General features: G+C 46.7%; 1 protein-coding gene across 4 annotated transcripts in view; it reads right to left on the minus strand.

Annotated features, from left to right (window-relative positions):
* Window positions 1–419: 419 nt before the first annotated feature.
* Window positions 420–21,511, minus strand: part of Dip-B (Dipeptidase B) — a 69,141-nt gene continuing 48,049 nt past the window's right edge. For all 4 annotated transcript variants that reach the window (XM_089580561.1, XM_089580564.1, XM_089580563.1 and 1 more), the window contains 14 exons: window positions 18,897–19,041; window positions 14,214–14,282; window positions 14,067–14,149; window positions 12,665–12,776; window positions 11,744–11,874; window positions 11,139–11,314; window positions 9,797–9,882; window positions 9,188–9,292; window positions 8,918–8,993; window positions 8,165–8,283; window positions 7,991–8,074; window positions 7,819–7,926; window positions 7,047–7,178; window positions 420–832 (listed from right to left, as the gene is read on the minus strand). In XM_089580561.1, coding sequence (XP_089436687.1) covers window positions 704–832; window positions 7,047–7,178; window positions 7,819–7,926; window positions 7,991–8,074; window positions 8,165–8,283; window positions 8,918–8,993; window positions 9,188–9,292; window positions 9,797–9,882; window positions 11,139–11,314; window positions 11,744–11,874; window positions 12,665–12,776; window positions 14,067–14,149; window positions 14,214–14,282; window positions 18,897–19,041 — 1,555 coding nt within the window. In that variant the 3' untranslated portion in view covers window positions 420–703. The remainder of the gene's footprint in view (window positions 833–7,046; window positions 7,179–7,818; window positions 7,927–7,990; window positions 8,075–8,164; window positions 8,284–8,917; window positions 8,994–9,187; window positions 9,293–9,796; window positions 9,883–11,138; window positions 11,315–11,743; window positions 11,875–12,664; window positions 12,777–14,066; window positions 14,150–14,213; window positions 14,283–18,896; window positions 19,042–21,511) is intronic.

The raw sequence follows: 21,511 nt of genomic DNA on the forward strand, positions 1-21,511 counted from the left end.
TGAAGCATGAACAGCAAAAGGAGAAGATCTTAACCGGGGCAAACTCAGTACTACTGCAGGTTACTTTCATGTATACAGGCGCGAAGGCTCCTTTAGATGTGTTATTGAACATAGCTTCTGTTTCGTCTCCTACAGCTATAATGGTGTTCTTGTGCTCGAATTTCAGTTTTCTTGTTTGAATTTAATTTGCTGACCATAGTTCCAAGCACCTTATAAGGCTAGATTTCTTTTCCCTCAAAGTTTTCAGACCACTCGAAAATCACACGTAAAGCAGCCCGAAAAAATGTTATTGTCTCGAAATCAGCGATTTTTCTCATTAGCTTGACCAGTTTTCAAACAACGCTTTCTCTCATGCTGCAAGTGCTGCTTTGCACACTATGTGCTATTTGTGAATAGATAAATAACAAGTACGGCAGTCATTTTGAGAAGGGTAGTTTTCAACTTTTATTATATATTAACGAAACATACAAAAAAATAAATTGTACCTTTCAGGTACCTGTGAAAGAACAGACGAAAGACAAGCTTTCAGAAACTGTTGAGTACAATCTCTTGTGTATAAATGGATTCATAAAGCTTTAAGAAGTGGCAAACATGGATGGTTATACCACAAGAAAGAAAAAAAAAGGAATAATCTCAGTTTCGTCCTCTGGCCTGCGAATGGAATTAATCTCTGCTGTCCATTCGAAGCAAGCGCCTCATAGACTCAAAAAGGCACAAATGCTTGAGTGAGGGCAGCAATGGGCGCACCCGACGGCACACCCGGGTACGGGCCCGAACTGGCTGCGATGTCGATGTGAGAGTAGCAGAGCGGACGCGTTGAGTCCAGGCCATGCTGCATGGAAAGAACAAAAGGTGACTTGGCGTCAAAAGGCTGCATTCGATACAGATTTGATTTCTTTATTGTTAGTTTTTTTTCATGCGTTGCAGCCCACTAGCGGACTCAACATGAGACCGAAGAGCAAAGCAAGGACCAAGTCAGAAAAAGCAGTCACAATACTTTAAAGTGCTACAGTACAAAACAACATCAACAGCATCAATTATAAAAATATAAAATAATAATAATTAACACTTATTATTAATATTATTTTATATTGAGAATACCTCTTCCGTACCCGAAGGTGGCTTGGTGAAAACGAAACCCCCGAGTCAAGCGCTATGACACGAGCTAGTGCGAAATTTTTTAGACATACTATGATACGATTCATTGTTTCATTAGCAAGAAACGCGGTCAAGAGCAGCCCCTTTTTCAGTCAGCCAAGATTTCAACCTGACCAGCTTAATCCTAGGAGGACTACGTTTGATGTTACCTGGCGCTCATTCACTGCCTGCAGTAGAACTGGAAAGCGGGCACTTTCACGCTCATGCTGAGCCAGTTTTCAAATCGTACAAAATCGTCGCGGTAAAGTGCTCTCTCGAGCTCTTGCAGTGGGCTTTTGCGGATCTTACCCTTTCCCGTGCGACAATTCTTCGATGGTTTCGACAGTTAAAAGCAGCAGAAGTTTACTGAAAGCCAAGGAGAAGAGAATGGCAATCGCACCAGTTGAGGAAAACATCACCGCTGCGGAAAAATTTTCCACTGAACAAGTGGCATTACAAAGACACTATAGCGGCACTACAGAATGCATAACTGAGAGTGCCGGATATCCTGCATGAGCATTATCAAGGCGGGAGTCATCCCGGTGGGTGCCTCACTGCTTTGACAAATGGGTGAAACCGTATCCATGGTGGACGGTGCAATGAAATGCTGGTCAGATTCGACAGAGGCAACTGTAGACTTGCTTTCAACATTGCTGCAGGTGGTGAGAGCTAGACTTTCCGGTTTTATTAAAATAAGACCCAGTCGGCAACGCAAATCTTTCGTCATAAGTTCATTCCAAGCCAAATGCACCAGAGTTAGCACTCTATCCTCCCATTTAGAAAATTTATGAATCTTTATTGCACTGTCCAAAGTAATTTCACGCAGCCTCTTCGGGAAAAAAAAAAAGTTTTTTTTTCGGTCATGTGACAGGACAAGTAAAAATAGGTTTCGTTTAAAAAATTACAAAAATTTGTTCGTTTTTACGCTTGAAATTTTTACTGTATAATGTATCAGCATTGTACTTTAGTGTCCTCCAGCAAAAAACTGCCAGCAGAGATGCTTTATGTACTTTTAATTCATTATTTTAGCACGAAAAGTAACACTTTTAAAAATTTTTAAAGGAACGTACGTGACATTCATGAGCATATAAAACACTTCGTCGGCTCTCTGGGACATGTAATGCTTGGTAAAAAAGTTGGAAATGGAATACAACAAAATAAATTTCAGAGAAAAGATCATAAGTTGCAAAAAGGTGTGATTTTCTTCATATTCAGCCTTCAATTTCACACTGAGGTGTTCCAAGCAGAAATAAAATGCGGCTCGTTTTGCGCAGCTAATATTACTGTAATTTCGCTAAGTGATATTTATCGGATAGCTTTTAGACTCATGCAAGAAAAAAAAAATGTTTTGAAATTGAGTGCCAGCACCAGCGGTAATTTTTGTCTCGCACTGGACGCTCTCCCCAGTTCCTCACAGGCACACACCAGCTGCTTTGTGCTATGCTTTTCAAGCGGACGATGAGAACTGCAGAAACAAGTTTCTTCCTCCCTGGGTATGTGAAGATTCGAGTTCATAGTCAGTATACGCTCTCGGTCTTGTCTTGCACTGTTGGGCAATACGATCGATTGCGGATGCCATGTTCGCGCGCTTGTATAGCAAACCTTGTATAGCTTGTATAGCTTGTATAGTGTTTTTCAGGCCCACTTATTGTAAGTGCGCTGCAGCAACTACTGAACACATAAGAACAGTTCGAGCGCTCTGTTTTGGCAACAAAGCGTGTGTGGGTGTCAGGATATTGTGGGCGGCTTGATGGTCGGTCGGTGCCGAAATCATAACTGATCGGGCCAACCTGCCCGCCACTGCACTCTGTAAGTTCGGAGGGGCCCGGGAGCAGCGACAAACGTCTCCACCCCACGGGCGAAAGATGAGGTTCGACTGCTGACTGGCAATAGGGGCCACGCCTGATTAGCCGCTGACCGGAGGCATGAGGCGTAGACAAGTTCCTTAACAAACCCCTTTACTTGGGCAAAGCACAACGACAAAACAAAGCCCAGCAAAATAGCGTCAATACACAGGCGCGACACGAATAACAAACACAAAATGAGGACGCTAACAACTATTAACAGGAAGAGGAAAACATAGGGCGATATTACGAGTATGCAACAACATTACAAGAACAAAGCTATACTGTACAAAAGGCTAGGACGAGGAACAGCGATAGGTCAAAGAGAAAGAGTTAAAGCGAGTGGGAAGAAACGGTGGCTTAGCTGCGGGGTGGCAAGGTCCGTTCGCAGGGAGCGTCGGGCTGCGGATGCGTTCGGGGCTGATGGGCTGTCGCGGATACGGGCGAACTTGGGCCACACGTCTTCGGGGCTGCCATCGCTGCGTTCTACGCGTCAAGCGACCGCCTAGGCTCACTTGCCGACCACTTCCCTGGCTGACCTCACACACGTCCGCACGCATCGAAATCTCCAAGCCAACTCCCCGGCTCGCGGTTTTCCCACCGCCGCGTTCTCGTGACAAAAAAAAAAGCAAAAAAAAAAACAAATAAATCATCAAGGCCCAGTGCGCCAACAATTTGCAGATGTTAAAAAGGGGGGAAAAGAAACACGAAGAAACTGAGAAGGAACGCGGGAGAAGGCCACGGTCCTAAAGAGGAGCGATGCTAACTTGCGAAGGTCGGGAAGGTGCCAGGGCATTCAACCGACAGCTCCCCAACCCCACAACATGCAAGCACTCGCTACCCGGCGATAATCCTATGAGGGGGCAGAGTAGCCTTGACCCTCCAGTGTCATGAGGGGTCAACTATCCACGCGGGGGGGGGGGGGCAAAGTCGTCGCTGCCGTACTGCGACATGCCTGCGAACAACCGGCACCGTGGCCACCTCAAACGCAAAAGAAAAACGAAAGACAAGGCATGCACAAACTTTGTAACAGTGGTAGCCAGCGGAAAAAATAAAAATCAGTTGACTTAACTGTGGCTAACAACACGTCAGTTTAATCCGATCAGCTCAGTTAACATAGTGCAATAATGAGGAGCTGTTGGCACTAAAGCTGTATAAACATCATGGGTTAGCTCAGGTGCGGAACTGTGATAGTGGCATCAAGATAGCTCTCATGTGCTACCTAATTTGGGCCACTAAGAAAGATTGGTTCGCATTCCTTGAGAGTCACCGCATTAACAAGCCGTTTCATTACTTTCGTGTATAACTTTGGCCGTCGGCTTGTATGTAGTTTCAGAAAGTGGACTTTAAATTTACTGTCTTGTATGACGCAAATAAAAAAAATTAAATAAACTTACAGGAAGATAACCTATCAATTCATGATGATCAAGACATTATATCCTTCATATTAACCAGGGCCACTTTGGTATGTGGCTACTGCTGAACCTATGGCACAGAGCAAATTTTTGAACGCTATAGCAGTAATTAGGCTCCCACTCTACTGGATATCCGCCGTCGTGAGCGAAAAAGTAGGCCTGCCACGGTGGGCAGGTGGCAGTTAAATTAACGATTGGACGCGAGAGGCTGCTCGGGAAGAGCAACCTCACAAGGCCCCCCAGTGCCTGTGTTTGAAACAGCCACCTTCCGGGACAGTGGTGCATCGCTTCACCGTTGCATACCTGCGCCAGGGATTGGTATGAGGACTCGCTGCGATCTATGAATTTAAAGTAGAGAATGAGCAATTCCGCATATATGGGCATCAACCCAGTAACGCTTGTGCCCCATCCAGCTTTTTTTTTTTTTTACTAACATTTTCACTACAACGACTTGCCTCCGCACCTGACTGCTCTTGGTACTCAACTAGTAGGGCATAATTTCTTATTCTGTATTTAGGATAATGGCTATATTGCATCTGCTCTATTAGGCAAATAACTGCTGTTACATATTTCGGGAGCTGGTGAAATATGTCGGCTCCGGGTGAGAGGTGGGGGAACAAGAGAAGGCAGAGCTCAGCACGGCGAGACCCTATTAAACGGGCTGCACCGGGTGATTGAGTCAATTGATACCATGTGCGCATACCACTGCTTGTGTAAATACGTCACATGAAAAGCGCTGGTGACGATTATGGTCAGGGTGTTGGAGCATGAATGCCTGAATGCGTGAAAAGGGAACCAATATTTTTTTTTCTTACCTAAAACAAGACACACTCCGATAAAAATCGCACCGTGAAATTACAGCCATATTTGCAAGAAACTGGCCATATTTTTGTATTTTTAGTTGAACTATTGAATACGAAGCAAGGCGCATTTTTCTGCTACTTCTGAATTTTTTTTCTGAAATTTCACGCTGTTCTATTTTAGTTCAAACATTTTTGTCAAGAATTAAATTTCCCAGGCAGCCGATTAAACATTAAATATTGTTCACGTATGTCACATATATTTTAAAAATGAAAGTGCGAAAATGGCAATTTTTGGAAAAAAAATAGACTAAAGATAAATAAACAACTCTCTGCTGGCAGTTTTTCGCTGGCTGATGATAAAGCACAATGCTTATTTATTGTTCAGGAAAATTTTAAAGCATAGAAAACATAAAAAATGTTTTCTGCTTTTTTTTTAATGAGGCTTAATTTTGCACTCATCTGGAAAGTTCAAAGTGCTGTCACATGACATGGAACTTTTTTCCAAAAATATTTTGAGAAATTACTTTCGACACTGGGATAAAAACCCACAAAATTTCTGGAAAAAATTTGGCAAGGTCGAGCAAAGACACTGGTAAGTTTGGAGTGAATGATCCTATAATAATTAACCGACAGTGACGCAGTCCTGAAGTGTCGGCAAGAAAACGGTGGCCACTTTGTTCGGCAAAAACTGACAGGACAATTGTAATACCTGATGCGAGAAAGTTGCGAAAGCAGTTGGATTTACCCTCGGTGATTACTTTGATGCCTTTACTCTAACGAATGCTTTTACTCTAAGCAGGGGCTGTACACGCGTGACAGAATTTTTCCTGAGTGTGAAGGTGGGTGGGTGGCACTTCTGCAGGGTGTGTGGTGGCGTGGATCGAGGGTGGGGTGGAAACGTGGCTGGTGGGTGGCGCTTCTGCGGGGCAGCTGGCTTTCCCACTGCGTCCTTTAATTCGATTTCGCGTCCCGTTTTTGTTCCGTTGCTGCGTGGACCAAATGGGTAGAGGCCTAGTGAAACGTGGAGACAGGCGGGTTGGTGATGGGTGACGCTTCTGAAGGGTGGAGGCTTCACTCGCCGACACCTCACACAGACAACGCCGGCATCCGCGCCAAGTGCCACTGGCACTGCTGTCACCGTACAAGCCGCCATGTCAGAAGTGTCCCAAAGGCCTATTACTGCTGAATGGCACACAATCTTCCAACCCATCAGCAACCTGTCAAAAGCATTGCGCAAGCCGTCGCAAGAATGGCTACCATGGACAGAGCAGCGAGAAGGGCAGAAGGGCCGGGGGGGGGGGGGGGTCATTTTGCACCGCGGCACTGCAACCGCACACGCATATAACAGAACCACTCAGTGCAGTTTCATGTTTCATCAGCATTACAGACCTTGACCTGATCCCGAGTGATTACGTCACGTTTCCTACAGTGAAAAATCCTCAAACCCTGAAGAAGTCTCACGTCTATGGGAATGAGCGTGCAGAACTCAAAGAGAATCAATCAGTGGAAAGAATGCTTTAAAAAATGGTTCACAAGAATGCGAAAGGGCTTAGAATGCCATGGCAAGTACTTATGAGAAAATTTAATGATCGCCAACAATCCTCCCCCTTCTTTTTACACGCACCAAATCTGTTGCAGTGCACTTCGCACACAGGACAAGTGCTCCTTCTCTGTAGCACGTGTAGGTTCACAGCGCCTGTCCTATGCACACATGCATTTTTTACGCCCGTTTGATGTCGCGTTGCTTAGGCTTGGAACATGCTGCATGAGCAAACCCAGGCTGTTCTCAGCCTGCGTGTTGACAAGGCAGAAAACGCATTCACTTTCAAAGCACGAAAAACACCAACCTTGTCCAGGCCCGACGCCTTGATGAGGAAGGCGGCCGGCATCTGGTGGCCTCGCGGGGTACGCGACGACGGTTCGTTGTTGCACTGCAGCACGTCCTCGTACTCGGACGGTCCCCGCACGAAGTTATAATCCTGCACGGAGACCCAGAGATGTACACTGTCCAGATAGCGCAGCCAGTGCACGCATTACATCAACCAGAAACACGAGAGACGACAGTGACCCTGCAACACACAATCTTCTAAAATTGCTGCAACCCTCCCAGAAAACACGTTCCAGCTTTCAGTGGAGCGCAAGCAGGGCCCCGCCGAAATTACATTGAACACTGGCAAGGCTAGCAAACCTGATTTTAGAAGAAGACAGTCTGTTGCCTTCGACTGTCAGCTCGCGACGTATTCCACAGTCGTTGATCTCCACTCGTATAGCTGCCAGTTGAAGCAGCGCGATCATTTTGCCTAACATAGAAAATGGCTATAATACGCATACTGAGGGCCTGAGCTTTACCGAAAAACATCACGCCCACCTGAAAAGCCACCCACAATAGCAATGAAGCAGCAAAGAAGCATTATTAGACGAAATTGGTGAGGCCTTGCGCACCACTACACGGCCTGGATCAGACCCGTGACCTACCCAATGCCAGGCTGAAACGAGGCTCGTCGCCTTTGACTAACTCACTAAAGGTGGTGTGCCACAACTCTCACTGCCATACTTGTGCGTGCCCGCACGTTCAGACGCGCTACGCTTGATGCTAAAGACGACAGCTTTCACACTGACCTCGCGGCGGAGGGTGGACACCTCGAACGGGTCTCCGATCCTGTCGCCGGCCCTCTGCACGATTACGCTGGTGGCGCTCGAACGAGCAGGGCCGTTGTCGATGATTATCTGGAAAAATAACCACGCTTAAGTGCCGTGACATTAGGTCTCGCATTCCACACGAAAGCCTTACCGAATAGCCATCTCCAACAGCCATGCAGGCGTGTCCCGTCAGGGTAGCAATGGTGAATATATGAGGGTTCACTTCATTGAGAGCCTGCACCAACAAGAGGCCCAATCACTTCAGCACCGCCTCAAAAATCAGAAAGAAAAAATAAATAGTTCGCCCTCATCGATTGAGCCTCACCATTTCCTTGAACTCGCAGAGAAGATCGGCCATAGCCATGCGTCCTTCGGCGTCAGTGTTTCCAACCCGAACCCGGACACCCGCTCGCGACTTAATGATTTCGTCTGACACGTAACACTCTGCAATAGAAAAGCAGGTAATGTTTCGTTGTTACTGCGACCTCAGAATTTGATTTTCCATTCTTGATTGCTTTTTTCTTTGGTTCGCTGCTTTTTACGCAAAGGCCACTTTGGGCAGGGCATTCAATAAGTTTTGCCTCTTGGGCTGCAACTTTTTGTATGAAGTGATGAAACTTAGAGACACTGTATGTTCCAGTAAAAACTTTGATGGTCCTCTTTCCCAGGAGCACACCACTTTTCAACATAGTCCACAGCAGCGGCGATGCATTCTAGCTGTGATGCATTCCAAGCAAAGAGGTTATTCCAGACTTCCATTAGGATGTAACATCTTTTGATTCCATCACATAATAATAATAATAATAATAATAATAAAAATCGTTACAGCCCATAAGCCATAACTTACTGAACACCGCTTGTAGCTATGAAGGAAGGCGGGCGCAGTTTTCTCAAAGACGCTCGCCCACTGATGCCAATGTTTCCTGGCTGCTTGCACCTCAGCTGCTCTAACCCAGCGCCCCTTGGAGATCGAACCATGCAGATAACTAACCAAGACACGTAATACAGGATAAATCCAGCGTTCAAAATGTTCACACTGTTGACAACTATTGGCAGCCAAATGAGGGCTACAGCTCACCTGATCCAATGCTGTTTCGGACCATCGCCATTGCTCCATATACTTTTATGTTCTTCGGACGAAGTTTGGTCAGCACCTGCAAGAGGCAACATTGAAAAGGAGAAATTACGGATGCTGAACTCCCATGGTTCAACCTAACGCATTCTGGTCAGCAGTTCTCCACTGTTTCATGCAAGTTGAGGCAGCGCGGATGGTTTTAGTTGAATTAGGTAGCCATACTTTTCGCGTGCAAGTGCCTGCCTTAAAGCCTGCTGCAACAACGAGGCGCACCTGGAAGAAGCCAGCCACTGCGGCTGCGCCGCACTTGTCACGATGCATACCGGCCATGTGGCCGCCGGCCTTGACATCAGCGCCACCCGTATCGTACGTCACGCCCTGCAAAGCAACGCGACCAGGCATCAGCGCGGCATTGCCAGCAGTCAGGCGCTTCGGCAGTGCACACCGACAGAGGGGAACCATGCATGCGACAAAAAGTGAAGTGCGACCCCAACAGACTAAGGTGGTGCGGCCAGAAAAGTCGCCTCAGTATTTCAAAACTTACGCGTGATGTGACCAAGATTCAATAGCCGAGGCCAACTGTCATCCCTTATCCCATGATACAAACAGCGTAAACGACAAGATTCTTTTTTCATTATTATTTCGTTAGCAAAACAAAATACAGCTAGGTGAAGGGCACTTAACGTGAATTCACATCGCAAAACAAGGGCCATGAAGCATGTCAATCTCTGGACCTCGTTCAGCTCAGACAAGCCAAGATAAACAATTCCACAAGTTGCTTGAGAAGCCAGTTGCACACACACAAGCCAAGCCGGACCCGACGGCCCATCTAGGTTTCCCGTGTATGCGATGCATTCGCTGTAAGCATTCACCAATTCTCACCTTTCCCACCAAAAACAACGTTTTGGTGATAGGCCCCTTGGGATTGTAGGTCAGTTGGATCACCCTGCACTGGTGGCGTTTAACGCCTGGAACAAAAAGGAATTTATTTCCCATGCACTTCACATGCAGTATCACTAGAAATCAATATTAATCTATTTATTTATAAATAAATAGGCAGATATCAGTGTGTAGCGACGAAAAAACGGCATGTGGGATGGAAAGATACAGACTTCTTGTCAGTAAATGTACATTTGTTCATACTTAACTTGTAGGCTTAGTAGGACAAAAACTGTTAGGACAGCGAAAGGAATTGAAAATAAATTGTCCCAACCCGGAAGGCTTAGTACGAGCTGATTATGAGCCGAATGCGCCAGAAAATCATGCGCTGTGCTAAAAGAAACACGTCCAGAAAACCAACTAAGCATTGGCAAGTAAGATTCCTGGCTGAGGTGCCATCTTTTTATTATTATTACTGGCCCACAATATTTTGCATTTCTATTCTCTGTTGATAGTAAACATTATGATTAATATTATTATTAATCTCACTGTGTTACGGCCAACTACAAGAAACGCTGTGAACCTCGCGAAGTGTCAGAAAACCGCTATCAAAACACCTGCGCGGACACATATGGACTCTCAAAAATCGGCGACAGTTACATAAATCAGAATCTCATCTCAAAGTTTATTTCTATAATGCATTCGAACAGTTAATCGGGCCCCTTGCTATTACATCCCTGCTTGCCAGGCGGGCCCGGAGATAACAGCAATTCACATTTCTCACCACAAATTCGTGACGTCACGGGCCAGCTCACAGAACCACGAGCACCCAGAAGGCCCACTGGTGGCGCGTGCGTGCGTGCGTGTGCAATTCGCACTGAGTTGGCATCCCACCTCTCTCAATAAACCGCTCCAAGCCGCAAAATATCTTGCATCATAATGCTCCGATTTACATCTTACAAACAATTTGCCAGACGCAACCGATGAAACTGCTCGTTGCAAAGTCATCCTCACCCGAAACTGCGTATGGCGAGTCGTCAAGAGCACTTGGCGTTCAGGCTATTTTCTTGCCCTGCAAAGCTTTGTTTTTGGTTAAACCCGCATGCGAGACATCCTTGATGGGGAATTACTCCAACTCGTTCCACTTCATATTTGGGATTATAATTCCGTAACCGTCTCAAACCGCAATTAAACGTCATAAACGCAAAGCGATTTCGCAAGAAAGACTAGCGTTGGCCCCACCTCCCACGAGCCTTCCGCTTTATCCACGCTGCATGCGAGAGGCACCTTCAGAAGCGCTTCTGCGCAATTAAGGACTCCCAACACGGGCGCCGCCCAGAGTTACCTCTGGTTGCCCTGTTGACGGCAGCCAGCAGCGGGTAGTTGGCCTGGATGATGGACTCGTCATTCATCATCTGCACCCTCACGGGAGAATCCTCGAAGATTTGTGCGATGTAGTCGGCCACCCGTGGAGCCGCCATGCGCTCCGGGTCACTGCCGCCGATGTCCCGGCATACGATCCTGCGCCATTTTCTCCTGCTTAGCGACCGCATTAAACGACACATACCTTGCTGCCGACCAGAGATGGCGCTCCCCCGACACGTCATTCACATCGCACAATGCCACAACTCCTCGCATTGTCACCGGAAGAGGCAGACTGCTAGCAAATGAAAAAAAGGTCTCCCTTCTGAATATAAACTGCCTGGCCTCCAACTAACGGCAAATAGTTAATGGAAGAAGAAATGCTTATGCTCCCTCAAGGATAAAGCCTCTTCATACAGATCATTTCTCTCTGCATGCTGTCACGTCACTGTAGCAATACGGTAATTACTCTACAAGAAGGAGACATCTGCAGCATTTGTGCAACGTTGAGCATCCTCGCAGTATAGCCTTAATCACAAGTTCTTTACAGTAAGCCGTGGACAAGCAAACTGTCACAGGAAAGCTTACCTTCCTTGCTCTATGGCTAGAGCTACCAGCAAATTCTTCCCAAAGGAGAGCTTTTTTGCCGGCGAAGTGCCAAAGCCCAGCTGTAACACTTTCTGCCTTCGGATCGGCATGGCCTCTCGAATTTCCAGGGGCTGAAAAAATGAACGTAGCGAAAGGCACTTGAGCCATGGGACCATTTCCTTTATGGCGAAATGGGAAAAACGTTTTCACAAAGCACCACCCCACAAACCTACAGCCCGGGCCCGGAGTTTTGTTGCCAACATTTTCCTCGGAAAGTGTGCATTATCCAGCGTTTGTGCAAAAATATTGAGTGCCCACAGCGGAGCGACGTGGACCAGGGTTCTGTCAGACTGGCTAATCAGACAATATCCACGTGTACTGTGGGACGGCCCAGGGGCCACGGCCATTACTACTTGAGGCCATTTAAGATAGTGCACTGGTGTGGGATTCCTTACGCATTTAAGGTTTTTACCAAAGGACACTCATACGAGGGCCAGGGGCGTAGCTACAAGGGGCTGTTAATCAAGATCCAGAACCTCTCCCCTATAAAATGAAATAAAATCCATGGAATGGCACCCCTCCATGCCTATTCGGCTTTCCATGCCTATCAGGTTCGTTTGCCGGCTAGACTAGCTGCATGTGCAAGAGCAAAAGGAGACGAACCGGAGTATATACAGGAAGAAAGAACAAGGCTCATAGCTTCAACCATCTTCTAGTCTGGTCAATATTATGGTTTTATCTGTTTAGCGTGAAGGTAGTGGCTGCTGCCCTCCCCCAGTGAAAAAAAAGTAAAAGATTGGCTACACCACTGCCGGGGCAGTGGAGCAGGAGAGTGCCTGGCAGACTCCTTACTAATCAGCATAAAAAGCATGGTTTAGCTATAGCCACGCGGTACGCGGGCGTTACTAATCGCTCTCTCACCACGTAGAGCGCGTGAAGGGCGCCCAGGACCGTGGCCAAGTCGTAGCCGTCGAACTGCCCATGTTGAGTGGGAAGAAACACCAGTGGACTGTCGCTGCCGGCAGCCAGGGCCCTGTGACAGAGCGCGTTCGTCAGTGGACGCATAAGCGAATGCTGACGCACCAGGGCACACCCGGCACAACTGCCACAAGAAAGCGGGGCTGTCGTTGCACCAAATGACATCAGCCAGCGACGGTTCGCCGTACAGCGCATATGTCAATCTGTTCAAATCGCACTGTCTATGCGTGCATCGCAAGAACTCACGAATGTGCAGAAAATGCTCTTCTGCACTGATAATTGGCGTGGTTCACAAGACGCGCAATTTCACTATCTGTAGTTAAAGTAATTGCGAGTTTGTAAATGATAGCTGCGAGTTTGCAAATGCTTCTTCCAATTACTATGGCCGTCAAAGCAGAGGCACAACGAAATAAAAGAAGCATTCATCCTCTTAGCGCAAACGCGACAGGACACAAAAAGAAAGACAAGCACGAAACACAATGTGTTTGTCTTTCTTTTTGTGTCCACTCGTGTTTGCGCTAAACGATGAATGATTTGTCAGCAAACCAAATAGCCCAACATCTAACTCTTAAAATAAGAGGCCATGCTGGCGCTGTCTCTGCTATCCGCAGTGGGCATCACCATTCAGAATTTGCGGTGCTTCGGCTGGCACTCTTCAAGCAGCAGATGCAAAAGCCTTCGTTCCAGCATGTGAGAGGCCCTCAACGACTTCCGGTTTGCAATATCATGCGTAGTACAGAAACAAGTAATGCATTCTAACTGACACAACAACCCATCCCCCGGAATACACTGCGGCTCTTTGTTCCAGACGCTAATGGGGTTGCGACAGCTGTCCACATGCTCCACTCCTCAGTCGCTGTGCCCTAGTCCCCCTCCTGGCGAGCGCACTCTTCTTGTAAGAACAAAAGTCGGCCAACAGTCGGACATGAAAAGGAAAAAAAAACGCCGCAGCAGACAAAGTCCTCGGCGCACGAAGTGAGACAAGGTGAACAAAAATGAAAGCCCAGTTCTGAAATCCACTCTCAGCGCATTCTCTTCGCGCCGGCAGCGCCGCCTCACAAAACGGTCTAGAGGACAACAAAGCACCTTCGCTTACATTTGCGACTGACGTTTCGCAATAACAAACGCAGAGCACTGCATTCGGGACCCTGGAGGCCTAATCGACTCATTAGGGTCTATGACAACTGGTAAACTGATACAACAGCCACCTGCTCGCCAGGCATCGTGGTTCTGCTAAAAAACCGGAGCACGTGCCTGTAAAAGCCCCGCGGGGTTGTTCGCTAAAATTGCTTCTCTCTGTGAGGCTGGATGAAAAGTATGTTGCCAAAAGTTGGCACACACGTACCGCTTGACTCCCTTGTAAGCGGCATCAGCGAAGACACGCACATCGTCAAAGTCTCTGTTGAGGGGTCCAGTAGGGGAATAGACCTGCGCGAAAGAAAACCACATTTGCGCACCGCACTTTGAACCGTCCGCGCGTATGGGAACGCACCAGGCGCTTGATGGGATAGTTGCCCGGCAAGCGCAGAACGAAAACCTCTTCCTCGGCCTTTACGTCCACCTGCGCAGTAGAAATAAAGCACAAATTATGGCACGACTTGGGGGCCACGTGTATGTTACACGCATCAAGAAGCCAAGAAAGACTGCGTTAATTTTCGCGAGGACAAATAAAAAAAAAATGAAGCACACGTCTATCAGTGTCTCTGATACAAGTGCCTGGCATATTGAAAAAAATAGACAAAAGTAAACGCCCTTAGTGGTAAAGCTTCATACCAGTGGCGTGCAACCTTCTTTTTGAATGCTTGAACGTTCTCTGAAATCCATTATGGCCCGATATGAAGAAGTGAGGTTTCTGTATAGCGTCATTTGTTTGGCCGCAGGGCCGATTAAAATGAGACAGAAGTACAACGTGGCATGCACCGTCTCCGGACATACCCCTCCCGTCCACATCTCCGTAGTACGGCCGCAAATGTTTGCTAGGCACCCGAACTGCAGACTGAAATCTTTCTTTACCTGCAATCTGCATACGATTATTGCATAGGAAAGAGTTCAGCTCGAGCAGAAAATACTACGCTTCGCACAGTTCTCGGACCTCAACTTGATTTTTGTTTTTGTTTCGTTACTACATGTTCTGTTCTTCCTCCTCCAGGGGGCAAGCCAAGTTTTATGTTCTTGTTATTTGGTATGCACTACGTCGTGTAATTTTTTTCATGTATTCATTTGTAACACCCCCGGGTCCCTTTCTATATCCCCCCCCTCCCCCTTGAGGCATTAGGGGTAATTCGCATTATTAAATGAATAAATAAAGACCAAAGAGAGTACAGAACAGCAGAAACTGCTAAACGACTTTGGAGGGGGGGAGTTAATTTATTTATTTATTTCTGATACCCTCATGGCCCACAGGGCATTATTGAGGGGAGTGGTACATAGATATAAAATGAAACTGTTACAGAAAGGGGGGTAACGCATACATAGACATGCCTACAAAAAACGATACGCATGATTGCAAAAAGAAAACTAGCTGCATGAAAATACATGATTCGAAAAAGCGAAGCAATACAATAATTAGGAATACCAACACCAAAACGAATAAATTCACAAAAACAGTCGAAAAACGTTGCAAGTAAACACAAAGGTATGTACTAGAACGTCACCATTCGTAGCACTGATGGCCGGCTACCTGCAACATAATTAGAGCATTAACCGCCTGCGCCTGAAAAAACGTCTTGTCCGTCAGCAGTGCCACAAAAAATACGCACAGAGAGAAGACCCTTTTCGGCAAACACGCATTTGCAAATTTTCTCCTAATACGCGGAATAATCGGCCCCGTAGGAATACCTTTTGAAGTCAGTTGCGTCCACAGATGCTTCATAACAACAGCAGTGGCAGATGTAATGCAGGCAGGGCAGGCATAATAATAAAGATGCCAGCATATTCCCCAGGCATCATTCCTGTTTTAATATTGTTTTGTTTTTCATCCGTTTCATAGGCAATCGTCGTCTGGCATTGCATGCTTGGACAAGGGTGCCGAATGCAACCGTGTCTCTAAGACATGCTCCAGCTTGCAGAGTGCTCATTCAATAGGCAACTTAACCCTTTCAGCACCGCACGCCATTTCGATGGAAAAAAAATTTCTTCTCTCATATACCGCTTATGGATGTCTCAAGAAAGGTATTTAACTTGCTCTGCAATGCGAAACTTCTACTAACATATTACAGGTACATACACAACCATGCACAAAGTGCCCTGGTTGTTGCAGTTCTGTGACAAGGGCAAGTATACTATACCGTCTCTATATATTCCATTCAATTTTATTCTTATCGCCGTTTGCGCCAACTGGCTAACCTGGGTTATAATGGAAGCATGGCAGACCTTGAGACGACTACCTAACCGCAAATATAATCATTAAATTTATGTCACTTATTAATTTGGCCACACTTTCGGCGAGAGAAGGAGTGGGAAGAGCTACTTGTTTAGTCGAGCAAGCTAATCCTGCACTCTGAAAATGATAGAATTGCCTTTGGAAGATTTAACGTCTGCGGCAAGTAGCCTATGTTTTGTAACATGCATTAGCGCCAGCGTGGTAGCATTGTCCTAAACGCGTACCTTCCTTCACTTCTTCACTCACATGTTAAAAGATGGCTGAAGCGTTATAGCCGCGCTCCATTAACGACAAAGTCAACGTGCGGGATGGTTCCCGATCTGAAATAAAATTTGGTTCGGGCGTAATTTTCTGATGCACCGTGAATTTTTTTTTTTAAATAAAAAGAAGGCGAGAAAATATTTGAAACAAAAATGCTAGTGATTTCCAAATACACATACACACTGCTGAATGCAGCTAGATGCCCACTGGCAGGAAGCATACGGTTCAGTTCCACCAATGCGTTTCGTAAACATGTGTGCACATGTACAAATTGTGGCGGTGAAAGGTTACCGCTCTCTGTAAATCACCACTGGCATTTATCGAATGAGCAAAGCAATTATTTCAGAATCAAGTATTTTCAGAACTTGTAGAACTAACGCCACAAACCTGAAAAAAATGGCAACATCAACCTTCATGGCAATGCTGAAGCACATGCTGAAGCAGGCTACCTGCTTCAAAGTTGAATTTTTATGAAACATCATTTACTGACCTGGCTATATAACATCCAATACACTATGAATGTTACTATATTCGCATGCAATAAAGAAATCAGTCTTAGACGTAGCACACTGTCACAGAAATTTGTGACTTCGCAATGTACAGGATTGTGCGCAAGCGCCTTAAAAGGAGAGGAATATGGTTCCAGGTTCTCATATTCCGAGTATACTCAGATTCTTTTGGCAGACTTCATTCATCACCGAATCGAGTGCCGCCGTGCCGTCTTTAGTGCAATGACCGGATAACGGCGCGGCGGACTGAAAAAGTGGAGGAGAATATAACAGCAACAATCGCTGTAATAACGTGCTTGCTCTGGCCCGCTGGTGTATCATGCGAGTCAATCAAGAACAACACACAAACGGCCTGACTCGAGACAACACATACCAGGGGCGCCTTGATGGTCACTGGCCATGTCACCGGTAAAAGTTAAACATGTGGGTTCCTTGTTCACGAGGGCCATTTGTCGTTACTTAAGTACGCAATACATGACGTAATGATTGTGATTATTACACTTATCACGTCATGCACTGTGTACTTAGCAACGACAGACTTTTGGCCTCCTCAGAGAACAGGAAAATTGTACCGTATTTTCCGGTGTATAACACGCACCCTTGTATTAGACGCACCCGCCATATATGCAGGCTGTCATTGAAAAACTTGGCATATAAGATGCACCCATGTATAAGACGCACCCAAATTTACCCAGTTAGGCTAGTAAGGCTTAATTAAACACACTTGCGCAACCATCGCGAAATGCACCGTACCTGTGAGAAGTTCTTAAGCAACGCTGAGTGATCGAAAAAGGGAACACTTACACCATACCCACCCACGTTTTAGCCAAAAAGAAAGAAAAAACGAAAAAACTCTCCTTATGTTCAGAACAACATTTTATTTTTACTTAAAACCTTCTAAGTCTTCATCTTCGGATGCGCTAACAAAAAGTCGCCCATTTCTGAAGGCAACGCGGCTGAAACATTCTCTTCGTACTACGTACATGGAGAAAACAAAGTTGCAAAGGGTGACTAAAAAAGAACACCGACTAGTCATGGCTTGTCTTGACAATGGCGAGAAGCGTGATTTTCACCATCTTTTGGCATTTCACGTTACTTTTGCTTGCGGCCTCCGAAACGGCCATGTACTTGTGATCCCGGAAGTCGTCATCCCCGCCGTTTCATGATAAAGTTCACCTAAAAAAGTTGCGCATGGCTGTCCCAGTATTGAAGTATTAACCGTGTTACAACCGCGTTATGGGTAGTGATATTTATTCGGTGAAAAAGGCTTGAACATGAGCCTGAGTCATTTCTGAACTCGCAAAAAAAAACTAAAAATTTGCGTATAAGACGCACCATTGTATAGGACGCACCACCAAGTTTTTGAAAAAAAAAAGGTGCATCTTATACACCGGAAAATACGGTATGTAGTTCCCAGACACTCCAGAATTCGTTTAACCTTTGATATCGTAAGAGGCTGTCAGTTCGTTCCAGATGAATTTTCGTCAAACTCTTTTGACTATGCAATGTATATGTGAGTACATGAGACAGGAAAAGAAAGAAGGCAGTGTCGTGTCCGCTGTGTCTGCATGCATGCAATTCATTAAGGGATTTCTGAAAAACACTGTGGGCTGTGATCGCAGTTTAATAGAGGACTCACTGCGGATGAATTCTGACCACTCAGGCTTCTAGATGAGCACCGAAACTTCAGTACAAAGCGTTTTTGCATTTCGCCTCCACAGAAATGCAGCCTCCGCAGGGAATGAATGCGCGACCTTGGTCCTTGGGCTCAGCTGCCGCATCCCAAAGCCACTAAGCCAGCACAGCATTCATAAGCATGAGTGTGGTCTCGAGTGTGGTCTCGTTTGCGCACTGCTATCAGAGTTAGCATACCGGAGACGTATTAGCGTAGACGCATGCCGGCGTCTGGTAAACCGCTATACGTCTAAGCTAGTACATCTCCGCAACGCTAAAAGTCGCTGTACAGCACCAGCAGTCCTAGTACATGCAGAAACCTGCGCGAGCTGGGACCAGCTATACTCGCCTTCTTGTAATCAAGAAGGGGATCGAGGTACTTCTTCAGGAGGCCGCCCTGGAAGTGATCGTCGTCCAGGCCCGTCCCCACAATGACCACGCTGTTGTAGTGGGTTCCCTCCGAACCGTCCACCACGTTGACGGGAAACAGGATGCTGCAACAAGCGGGCGCCATGGTTAACTGCTGAGTTAGGATCGGCTCTCTCTTCGAGCCACCCGGATCCGGCGAAGCAAGCGGGCGGGAAAAGTTCAGCTGGAGACTGCAGGTTATGCTGCGCCCATAGAGTTCATAGTAATGTCCTTCCCACGGCACCGCGCGGATTGCCGCCAGCACGAAAATGATGCTCGAGCTTTCCCAGCGAAATGAACTCCGCAATCATGCGTCGCACTGCGCTCTCCATGTCCTTAATTCCACCATTCAAAACTACAGGGAAATATTACACTACTCGGCGTTTCGGTTGAATGGTCATGTTGCACCCCACACTCTGTCGGGCCAACTAAAGGGCTGTCCACATGCACAACCCTGGTGGAAGCCTTCCGTTTCAACTGGCATGCCCGCATTCAACCTCACCTATGGGATGCTGCGGCTATTCCAAACATCTCACTCATAATCAGACAATTTTGAAATGCACTATGGAGGCTTACGATTCTATCGTCAACATTTGCAAAACCTGTATATTCCTAGCGCATGCAGAAAATGGTATTTCTCTTTCGAGGATTCAGAGAACTGCTCCGGATCGCCGATTGGAATACGCAATTAGTGAGGAGAGTGAGACAGTTCACAGCCCAAATGTGAAGAACGTCTGTCTGTAATTGAAGCTGCCACATTCCGCTGCCGAGAACTGATAGCGAAAGCCTATCAGCACCGCCCCAAGCTGTTGACTTTCACAGACGCGCCCGACAAAAGTTAACGCAAGACTGAAAGCATCAGATAGCTGCCTTCTATGAATGCAGTATCATACGAGTGAGACGACGCAGCCATCACGAGGTGCGAGCGACAAGCTCGCACATTATCGCTCTCAGTGAAAACGCCCAGCAACAACTGGCCTTATCGCTGTGCGGAGGACAGCAAAGTTGTGTAAATAGCCCTCAGTGCTCACGCGGCTGTGCTGCTGGATCATGAAGCGCTTTGTCTGAGAAATTGCGCATTTTCGATTCTCAGCACTCTGGCACCAATACTATGGTTGCCTCGTAAAAATCGCGAATCAACGCACAGGAAATGGCTACGTGCGTTTCGCTGCAGCAGCGAGCTTTATATCTGCAAGCAGGCTCTCTACTGGCTGCTGCAGCTACGGCATGCATAGGCTGAGGATTCTACTATGTTAAACAAACCTCGCTGCACGCACACTATATGCTCACGCTGCAGTAAGGAAACCGGACAGTTTTTTTTTTTTTCTGCACCGATGAGACATGTCGAGGAGCGCCTTTGGAACATGCTGCCTGTTACGACGTACATGTGCAAAAGCGTTCTATCGCAATATTAGAGCTTAGCGCCTCCTGTGCAAGACAAAACATCCACACTTGACGTGCTGCAACTAATCCAGCAAAAGTAACCATGGGCCTCGCAGAAGCGCCACCTGGAAGTGGTGCACGCCTGTCTATAGAACGCTTGAACGGCGCTCCGGGGAGAACACTTGTGTCATATAAGAATGGGCTCGTTACCTGACCCTTCCTCTCCTCCTCTCCTCCCTAACGGCACGCCGGCAGTGGTGGTGGTGACAACTCACCAGTCACAGACCCGTGCATCTTTCCTTTCCTTTTCCCTCAACCTCTTACTACTACTATTACTGACCTCATCGTGCATGCACATCCCCATGGATCATGTTCAACTTATCAATAGCTATTGCGCGCGCGCCATATACAGTGGCGATTTTCATAAATGCACAACAGAGCGCGCCGTTCAAGTGCTTTGTAGACAAGTGTGTGGACGAGGCTAGGTGAAAAAGCGACCTCGAACTTTGACCTCAAACTTTTCATTGGCTGACTTCAAACTTTTCAAGATTGAAGTCAGCCACGCCCGTTATAAGAACATGCCCCCTTGTGGCTGTACAGTTCCTTTCTCTATTTCTCTCTGTCCGTTTGCGTCCATGGCATCGCAGAAATGAGATGTGAGCCTGCATGCAGAGCACCCGATAAGCGCATGGTTTGTGATGCTGTGAGCATAGGTCGGCGGACTCACTCATGAGTAGACTCACGCAGGCTCACTCAGACTCACTTCAGATCATGATCTGAGTGGTGAGTGAGTCCGGACTTCATTCTGATCATGATCTGAGTCGTGAGTAAGTACGGGCTCACATTCAGATCATGATCTGAGTCATGGTGAGAATGGGTTCACATTCAGATTGTGAGCCGAGTCCTCCGGGTCAGTGCAGTAGTGTGGGCCTAGCAAATCAATTAAGTCCATGATGTGAGGTTGAACAATCTCATGATTCCAAGTGAATCCATGATACCGATTGGGCACGAGTTTGTAACGTTCATAAACGCGAGTTTCCTGCACACTCGTAATACTGAATATGCTTTTAATCGAGATGATGATGTACAGCAATTTCACTGTTTCGTGGTATGTAATTTTTGTGGTTGCTGCAGTCTAGGACATTACTAAAAGGCGAGAAAAGTTGATTAGCC

Source organism: Amblyomma mixtum, chromosome 3, assembly GCF_055824585.1.
Source record: "Amblyomma mixtum isolate Tamu chromosome 3, ASM5582458v1, whole genome shotgun sequence".
Taxonomy (NCBI): domain Eukaryota; kingdom Metazoa; phylum Arthropoda; class Arachnida; order Ixodida; family Ixodidae; genus Amblyomma; species Amblyomma mixtum.